General features: G+C 47.2%; 1 protein-coding gene across 2 annotated transcripts; it reads right to left on the minus strand.

Moving 5' to 3' along the window:
- Positions 1–409: 409 nt before the first annotated feature.
- On the minus strand, positions 410–9,297 carry Chst4 (carbohydrate sulfotransferase 4). 2 transcript variants are annotated; one of them, XM_031337126.1, is made up of 2 exons: positions 8,992–9,297; positions 410–2,425 (listed from the first exon to the last, which is right to left on the minus strand). In XM_031337126.1, exons 1-2 carry the CDS (start codon positions 8,997–8,999, stop codon positions 1,255–1,257), a joined length of 1,179 nt encoding a protein of 392 aa, XP_031192986.1. In that variant the 5' UTR covers positions 9,000–9,297; the 3' UTR covers positions 410–1,254. The 2 variants fall into 2 exon arrangements, with proteins under 2 accessions (XP_031192986.1, XP_031192987.1); XM_031337127.1 differs by lacking the exon at positions 8,992–9,297 and adding an exon at positions 8,816–8,927.
- Positions 9,298–9,666: the final 369 nt, after the last annotated feature.

Genomic DNA, 9,666 nt, shown 5'->3' on the forward strand with positions numbered 1-9,666 from the left:
TGGTTGTCAGCTGTTGTAGTTTGAATGTACAGCACCCCACACAGGCTCGTGCATTTCAACACATTGTCCCAGTCCGTGGTGGTGTTTGGGAAGTTATGGAACTTTCAGAAGTGGGGGGGCTTCACTGGAGAAGTAGGTAACTGGGGGTGGGCTTTAGGTTTTACAGCCTGGCCAGACTTCCTGCTCTTTCTCTCTGCTTCCTGTGTGTGGGTGAAATGTGATCTGCCAGCTTCATGCTGCTGCTACCACTGTGCCTTTCCCGCCATGGTGGACTGTAACCTGGCTAGGATTATAAGCCAAAATAATAAACCCGTTCTCCCCAAAGTTGCTGTCTGCAATGATGTTCTATTGCAGGCCAGTCACTAAGGCATCTGCCTTCCATCAATTCTGAAGACAACTGAGACTCAGCTTATCATCTGACTCCAAAAGGGGTCGTAGTATTTATTTATGTGTTAGATAATAGTAAAAGACAATAATAAGCTCTGCAAAGATGAATATGTCCGTTGTTAGAACCCTGTGAGAATGAGCATTGGTGATGAGTAGTTAGACAACATACATGGGGAAGTCAGAACAGAAGCTGAGGGTATAATTTTCATACTGCTGGTGGGCAGTTCCACAGGTCAAAGTCCCGTATGCCAGGAAAACACTGAGGAGAGATGCCGTCCACACCAGACACACCTTGAACTTGAGCTCTGGCCCTGTTGTGCAGGGACTTTGTTTCCTGTTTCTGATTACTGATAGTGCAGTGAGCAGACTCACAGGTAAGCACCCCCTGTTCTTGCTTCCTCAAATCCTCTGGAAACTTTGAGGGTCCATGTCTTTGTGGAAGCTGCTGAGAACTCTTCAGTGCGAGCCCCGTTTCCCTGCTTTTTATTCTCCCCTTTCTTGTCAGGAAGATGTGGACAGGGAGATTTATGGACTCACTCCACTGATGCTGCTTGCTGTGTCCAATAGGCCTCTAGACTGTATGTAGTCTCTGAGGTATGCACAGGTAGGAAGGCCAAAGAGACAAGAAAGGCAGTAGTCTTACTTGATGGGTCAAAGGGGCTGTTTAAGGTTCCTAAATATTTTCAAGACAGAAAGATGTTGTTTCTTGGCTTTTAAGGCTCAGCTGTAGGATAGACCTGAGTACAGACACAAAGACTCCTCTGCTTGGGGCTGAGGAGAAATGGGCACTCAGTTTGTTCATACCTTAAGGCTTCTGTGCGTTTAATGGTGACTGAGACTGGAACCAAGGGGTGGAGACAGACCTCCTTAACCTTCTTGGAAGACCTGCCCTAAGATACGGGAGGAGGACAGAAGATCCAGGGACAAGTTGCCTTGCTCTTGTTGAGATCTTACCTGGAGGTATCCCAGCAAATCCATCGCCTCACCACAGACCTCTTGAAGCTGAGAGACCTTTTTATAAGGTAAGGACCAACGCCAGGCCTGAGAGACGTTGAGGGCGTTCCTGGCATTAGTATGGAAGGCATGCTTACCCATGCCCTTGCCGCGGGTGACGTTGAGAACCCAGGTTTGGAGATGGGGCAAAAAATTCAATCCTACAAATTTATATAGTCTGGAAGTCTGGGCCAGGGGTTCCCGAACCAGGTCCTCATACCTCAGGAACAGGTAGCGCTGCTGCAGGGCTTCAGGTAGGGTTTGGATGGTGTTGACTATGTCTACCTGGCTTTTGCAGATGATCTTCATGGCATAATAGGGCTGGTCTTCCTGCCTCACCATTTTCAAATGCTGCCCTAGCATAATATTACTGTCAATCATGAGTTCTGTGGTGGTATGTTCCCGGGATCGGAACACAGCCCGGGGGTCTCGGACCAGGTGCACGACGTGCAGGTTGAGGGAAGGGTCTGTGAGCAATGGGTAGAGGGCCTGCAGGCTGAGGAAACGCACCTCCTTGAGTACCACGAAGCTGTGAGAGCGGCAGGCCTTCTCCACCATATCAAAGGGCTGCTGACTACAGAGCACCTTGCAATGCTTGGGCGAGCTGATCTGGTCCGCTGGAAAGAAGTGACACACAGGCGCTGAGCACAGGGCCCGGCTTTGCTCCCACTGGAAGAGGCTGGATTGTTTCCGGGGGCCTGGGTTCATGTAGGCATCAAAGACGCTCATGTCACACAGGAAGACGGAACGCAGAAGATCCCGCACGGCCATGTGCAACTTCCAGGCCGTGCTGCTGGTGAAAGTCATCCACACGTGCCAGGCAGGCTCCATCAGGTAGAACACATCCGGGTGCTGTCCAAAAAGCTGTCCCACAAAAGAGGATCCGGACCGCCAGGAAGACAGGACCAGCACATGCACAGGCCTCCTGAACTCCTCCTCCCTCTGGAACAAGTGTCTATGGCCAGACATATGGATGAAGAGAGCTATGACTATCACCTGGGAACCCAGGAACATCAGCAGTTTCCCTTTCTTAAACAGCATCATCCTGCGGAAGTAGAAGACCTTTAAGGGACAAGCAGAGGGGATGGGGCTGAGTTAGGTTGTTACAGCATCTACCTTCTGGCTTCTCCTGGACCCTCTTCCAAGGAGCAATGTAAAAAAATTCAGAAACCTCCAAGTACTTGTCCAGATCCCTCTGCAGAGTAATTCTGGTGCTTAATTGGATCACTGTATTCTATTTTACAGTCTTTAAAACTCCCCCTTTCTGGTCCTTCTCATCCATTGAACCACCAAGAATATCCCTACTCAGCTATATTTAATCAATATAGGAGGTACTACCACACCCCACACCTCTAAACCCCTGATAGATTGTGACCTTGTAGGCAAAGCTGTCTGTCTGACCAAGTGCTGGTTAGATGTCTTGTGGTCCTCCCCAAGCCAAGGGAAGTGAGACACTTAGCCACAGGCTCCTCACCCATTCTTCCATATGAAGGGGAGTACCACAAGATTGTTTCTCATCCCTTCCCCATTTTGATGAGGCCTGGGACATTCCCACTGTAATCTTCTGAAGGCTAGGGTTGTAGGTCTCCAAACTACCTGGCTTTAGAGTTGTCTCTTTAGTGGAAGAGCCACATACTGTATTTGGCACTGTCATTAGATTCCTTTTACAAAGGTGTTATGTCTTTGCAGTAAATTGTAGGCTGGCCTGGATCTTACTATGTAGCCCTAGATAGCCCTAAACTCCTGAAGATTCTTCTGCCTCATTGTCCTATGTGCTTGGATCACAGGAATGGGCCAGTAAGCCCAGCTTTTTAAATAGTGATTTCTATTAGGATATTTTAATTATATAAAATGAGTCTCACAATGTCATTTCCGTACACATATATGATATACTTGGATAATATTCACCCCAGTACTTTTAAGTTCCATCACCCACTCCAACTTTCTCTTAAGCTCCATCACCCACCTTAACCCTCTCTTAAGCTCCATCACCCACCCCAACCCTCTTAAGCTCCATCACCCACCCCAACCCTCTCAAGCTCCATCACTCACCGGTGACTCCTTAAGCTCTATTACCCACTCTGATCCTCTCTTTAGCTATATCACTCCTGACCCTCTCTTAAGCTCCATCACCTACCCCAGATCCCTTCTTAAGCTCTGTCACCTACCCCTGACACTCTCAATCTAATCATCTTTGTACTTTCATATCTTAAAAATATTTTTCAGACCCATCGAGGTTAATTACAATGACTTGGATAAGAATAGAAGATGAGTATAATGAATTACATTACATTACACACACACACACACACACACACACACACACACACACACACACACACAATTGTCAAAGGATAAAAAAAAAAACCCAATAAGTAAATGTCCTGACAGTCTACTCAAATGGGGTATTTTTAATAGGAAATGTTTACACGATTTTCAAATTGCTTTGAAAAGACTTGTTCTCATGGGCCTGAAGCCCAGGGGAAGAAGGGAAAGTGTGGCTCTCCTAAGACACTGTATGTGGAAGGAATGATGCCACTGTAGCCTGGCCTGCCAGGATCTGGGTCTCTGCGAGCAAGGGGAGATCTTGCTCCCAGCAGTTGGGTCTGCAGGGGAAGTAACAGCAGTTCTAGAATGAACTGTAGGCAGGACATGTGGTGACCTTCAAATAGGTCACAGTGCTTTCCTAGAGGAAAGAAAACCTAAAGTGAACTTGTCTTTTTTTATAAGAGCCAGTGTTGGTTGTCATTGGTACTCAGTGAGAACTCCACCTCCAAGCCTGTCTTGTTATCAACTATATAATCAACCATTGTATATCCTCTATACAATGGTGATTCATTCTATTGTGTCACTTCAGTTGCTTTCTGTACACTTGGGAGATTCAAGTGTTTATACACCCTTAATATTTTCCTTCTTAAAAAGTGAAACATAGTAAGGTCTCTCTTCCCAGAGTGCCCTGCCTTTTTTTCTTTTTTCTTTTTCCCTCTTGTAAGCATATTTTGGGAGATGCAGAACACACAAAGCATTTCTTTGTTTCTTTTTACCACACAGAATCCTATTGTTGGGACACACAACAATTTATCTAACCAAGGGCTCCTGGGTTGTTTCCAAGCTCCCTTATTTCAAAGGCTGCAGCCATAAGCTTCTTGACTACACACTTGTAAGATTAAATGCACAGAAGTGAATTGTTGAGTCAAAAAGTATATGTGTGTGTGTGTGTGTGTGTGTGCATGTATATTGTGTGCTTGTGTGTGTATGCATGTGCATGTGTGTGTATATGTGTGAGTGCTTGTGTGTGTGTGTGCACATGTGTGTGTATTTGTGTGACTTAGACAGCCATTGCCAGGCAGCTCTCATGCTTCCTGTGAACATGGAAGGAGGTATTAGAAAGTGGGTTGCAGAGGAAGCAGCCACAGAGGTGATTCTCGGAGTACGTAACTTGTTTCCTCAAGAGGTAGGGCATGCTTTGCCAGCGCTCAGGCTTCCTCGGAAGTCCCCTCGAACATTCTGGAAGTGTGTCATGATCCTCACCAAACTTTGTGTGGCAGTGACACCTCCCCCACTGCATCCCCCCATCCCCCCCGTTCACTGCCAGTCTTGCTTTTCCTCTGGATGACCAAAAGGATCAGATGGGGATCAGTCTTTCTTACTTTTTTTGTGTACGAATATGTGTGCCTATTTGTGTGATGGCCAAAATAAACTTTTATGCCATTTCTTCTTTCATGTATTCTCTCTCTCTCTCTCCCAGCCCCACCTTAGGGTCTCTCACTGACCTGGAGCTGGCCTAATAGGCTAGGCTGACTGGTCAATGAGCCTCCAGGATCTCTAGTTCTGGGATTCCAAGTGTGTGCCACCATGCCTGGCTTTTAAAGATGTGAGTTCTGACAATCAAACTCAGGTCTTGTTATCAAGGTAAAGCAGATCCATGGATCTGTCTCTCTAGCTCTCATCTCTTCTTTGTGGCCAAAGCATCCCAGCACTTTGCCAGGCTTAGTAATTAAGAGCACTTGCTGCCCAAGCATGGGAACAAGAGTCCATATCCCCAGCACCCACAGAAAAGCAAGGCATGGCCATCTAGTTGTGTGTATCCTGTGTTGTTGGAGAATGCTTTGGGCTTGCTGGTGTCAATGTCAGGTGAGAGGTCCTATCTGAAAGGAATACTGCCAAGAGTCATGGACTTACATGTGTACATACAGTCCTCATAGACTTACACGTGCACATGTATAGTCCCTATAGATTCACATGTGCACATATGGTCCCCCTTTGTGCCCATGATGCTAGCACAGGGGACTGTGCCAGTGGATGGTACTCCCTGTCTTGTTGCCTAAGCCCCATGGCTTAGGAGATGACCAGTTTTTAAAACTGAGGTCCAAGAGGGAATAATGAAAAACTATGTTATTTATTGACTGTGGTTTAAGCGTGTTTGTTCCTGCTCCACTACCGCAAGACACAGAGATTCTCCACGGGACAATCTGAGAAATGCTGTAGAAAAAGACAGGAAGCAATAGACTATTGGGAAGAGGAAAACTGGAAGAGAACTCAACCCGGGCTGGGACTAAAATTTTATAGGCAGGTCCTGTAACTGCTTCAGCCCAAAGCTAACATCCTTTGGCACTAGGAAAGCAGGATTTTCCTTTCATCTCAGCCCTGGGTCAACTTCATCCTGCAGAGATTGATGACTCTGTGTCTTCCTTATGTGCCAACTGCCCCTGGCCTGAAGCCAGGCTCTTTCTGTGTGTTCTTTCCTTTTTATTTTCAGGGTGCTAGGTGGGGAGCAACCTGGCACCTTATTCCTGCTCTACCGTGAAGCCCTGTCACCAGGCCTCTGTTTTTCTTTTGCATGAACCCTGGCCAGAAAGAGCAAACTTTAGTGAAGCTTGTGCAGTCCCTGGTCACCAGGCTCTGAGCAGCACATGCTGGGGCTGCCCAGCTCACTAGAAAGCACCCCAGTGCACAGCTCAGGCAAAATGTATCTTAATCATCCATAGTAGAGGCAGAGGACACTCCTGAGCTGGTGGATATGAGGGTACTGGTTACCTGGTGCTCAAGGAGGCTCACTGGGGAGAAGAAAACCCTCCAGGTCTAGCCTGCTGCTGGAATTCCTCTCTGCTTGAGACCTTGGCATTTCCCTCCTGTCCCTCAGCCCTCCCCATCAGCCACAGTCACGACTCTTTCTAAAGCACTACCTGTTACTCTCTTGGTCTAAAATCTCTTGGATTAACATACTAACATGTACAGGCTGAAACCCAAATTCCCAGGCCTTATGCCCGGGGCCCCACTCTGCCTGCCTGCCTATCCTTTAATTCCTTGCTTCTCCTTGCCTTTTTTATGCCGTTAACCTCAGATTCAACTTCTGGGGCTTCCTAACCTGTCTTGTTGCCGAGGAGATGGGAGACATTAGGGGACAGCTATTCTTCCTCCAGGAGAGTACCTACAGGCCCTCTTTCTCCCCCAAAGAGTGCCATCCTCCTTGTCTCTCAAATGTACATGCGCACCCCACCAACTGCACAGGCCACAGCTGCAGACTTCTCACTGAAGAGGCAGCCATGTCTTATCTGGCTCACCGTGTGCAACACTTCCATAGCTGATTAGGATGCCTTTAACCTGAAGTCCATTGCTAGCTGGATTAAAGGAGGAAGAGTCACATCGTTAGGAAGCAGAAAGGCCTTTGAGCTTTGTTTGATACAAGGTTTCATGTGGCTCAGATTGGCCTCCAAAGTGATCAGGTACTGGGAAATGACCCTCGATTTCTGATACTCCTCCCTCTACCCTTGAACGTTGCCGTAATAGGTGTGTACTAAAGGTCACAGTGACAGGTGCCTGGCATCTGCTCGGGAATGAAGCATCATGAGAACACTCAATTCTTGATAGCCATCATCAGAGGGATATTGGTGAGGGGACACCTATGTCAGGTGCAGGGACCATGGAGGCATCAGGGTTGGGGGCTTCCTTCCACAGCCTGACTACAGGGGCCTGGATTACAGATCCGCCACACCACAACCACCACCAATCAAGAGCATGTATGCTTTTGGAAGAAAAATGGGAAATCTCGATCAAAATCAACTAAACAGACAGACAGAGAGAGAGATAGAGAGACAGACAAAAACCCTGTATATCAATCTAAGAGGCCAGCATCCTAAACGCTCGAAGAACTCCACTTTAGATTCTTTGGGGAAATGACGTCCCAGCAAGCAGAAGGTAGAGACAGCAGGAAGTCACTGTGCACGGGGAATGGAGGTGGGCTGGGGACACTGTTGTCACCACAGAGAGCCTATAGACCTGGGAACCTCTTGGGTGTTAAGTTTCCAGATAAAAGCAACCACAAAACAAACTTTGTTTAAGACAGTTACTCACACTGCATCCAAAGCTGGTCCCGAACTTAACCAAACAGCAATCCCCTCGTTTCTGCCTTCCACGTGCCAGGATTGCACGCTTAGCTACCACACTCCAACAAACAAACTCGACAAGTTGAACTGATAGAGGGACTATACCCACCTGCATGCCCATGGACAGTGCTGGGCACACAGCTCAGGGCAACACCTGTCCATGAATGTCTGAGTGAACCAATATCTGTGGGGACAGACTTGCCACTTGGGGTGCCCTTGTTGACTTGAGAGGAGTGGGCAAGATGGCGTATTTAGTTTATACATATAAAACTATTCCAGCCCTAATGAAACAGAATTATCTAGGGCCATTTGAGGCAGAGATCCCCTCTACCTTAGCTGACATGCTTGCTCCATAAACGCCATTATATTTCACATCTACAGTATACTTCTGGGCTTCCAAAGCCCTTTGTGTGGCAGTTATAAAAATGTAACCCAATTAGACACAATCAGACTTTCAAAACAGCGCTGGCCACTTCTCTTAAATTTTACATTTTAGGTATGTAGTGTATGTGTCCTATCATGTGTGTGGTGGTCAGAGGAAAACTGTGGAAACTGATCCTCTCCCACCAAGTGAGTCTTAAGACTGGAACTCAGATCATCAGGCTTGGTGGCAAGCACTCTTACCTACTGAGCCATCTCATTGGCTCTCGCATCATTATTTTTCAAAAGGAACAACTGACATTTGATTGATTGATGGTTCATTGCAATAGCTCTGCCTATTTGATCTGCTTAATGGCCATGCTCCACTCTGCCTGAGCTGGACAAAGCCTGCAGGTCCCTGCTCCCATCCCCCATTCAACAGAGAACAGGAGAGAATCTGGATGGTCAGATATACTAGGGCTACATGACAACATTCCTACCCACATTTGAGGCTCTTTCTCATCCTTTATGGGCGGAGCTGGTGGGGTTCAGCTTCTGGTAAGCAGCTTGAGGTTTTTTTCTTTTCTAGAAGATTCCCTTAGTGATTCAGGGTGTCCCCCAACACCATTCTTTTTTCCTAGCCCTCTTTCTCCAGCCATCAAAATCCCCAGCTTAGATGTCAGGGCTACCCGATACTCTGATCCTGTACTTGGGATAATGCCCTTTGTGGTAGCTGCTCCCCAAGGAATTCTCTTCTTACCTTAGGCTTCTCCAGTGCTCACAATGACTGAGAGGCTCCCTGCCTGCCAGGCTGAGCACCTTCTCTCTCTGACTCATGAACTCCTCCTCCTTGCATTTTGCATACCTAACCATTTAGCTCGTCCTCCCCTTATGTTGAAACAACTCACCATCTTGCAAGACAGGTTCCAGAAAGCTCTGGCTGCAGGGAAGCTATAGTATGGGCAGCTAGAATACCTTGAGGGGTGAGGGGTGAAGGGTGGGGTAAAGGGTCAGTGTGAGGAACCTCCCTGTAGGTGGACTAAGCCAAGGAGGATGACAGATGATATTGGAACATCTACTCTTCTTAGGCAGCCAGAAGGTCATCGGGTCCCTTTAAGGTATCATGGAAGGGGCAGAGACCCCTGGAGTTCCAGAAGTGAGGTTGGAAGGCATGTGTTGCCAGACAGTTACACAACCCATACGGTTCTGTAAGCCTTGCTCCCTCCTGTTTTTTTCTTTCTTATCTCTAAGGAGACTGTACAAAGATTACTTTCCAGGCATCGCACCTGTTTCTTCACTCCACCCTAGGGAGGAAACATTTCTTAGCTCCTATGTCATGCCCAATATCTTCACTCTCCTTTGCAAGAGGTAACAAACATGCTCTTGGAGAGGAGAATATAGATTTACTGGTGTCTGGTTTGATTAAAGGGGGAAGAATTTGCCTTTTGTGACAAAAAGCAAGGTGTCAAAAAGTATAACTTCTTAATCATTGTGTGTCCATGGGCAAGTCATATACCCACTCTGGGCTACTTTATCTGGT

This window comes from Mastomys coucha, unplaced genomic scaffold, assembly GCF_008632895.1.
Source record: "Mastomys coucha isolate ucsf_1 unplaced genomic scaffold, UCSF_Mcou_1 pScaffold22, whole genome shotgun sequence".
Taxonomy (NCBI): Eukaryota; Metazoa; Chordata; class Mammalia; order Rodentia; family Muridae; genus Mastomys; species Mastomys coucha.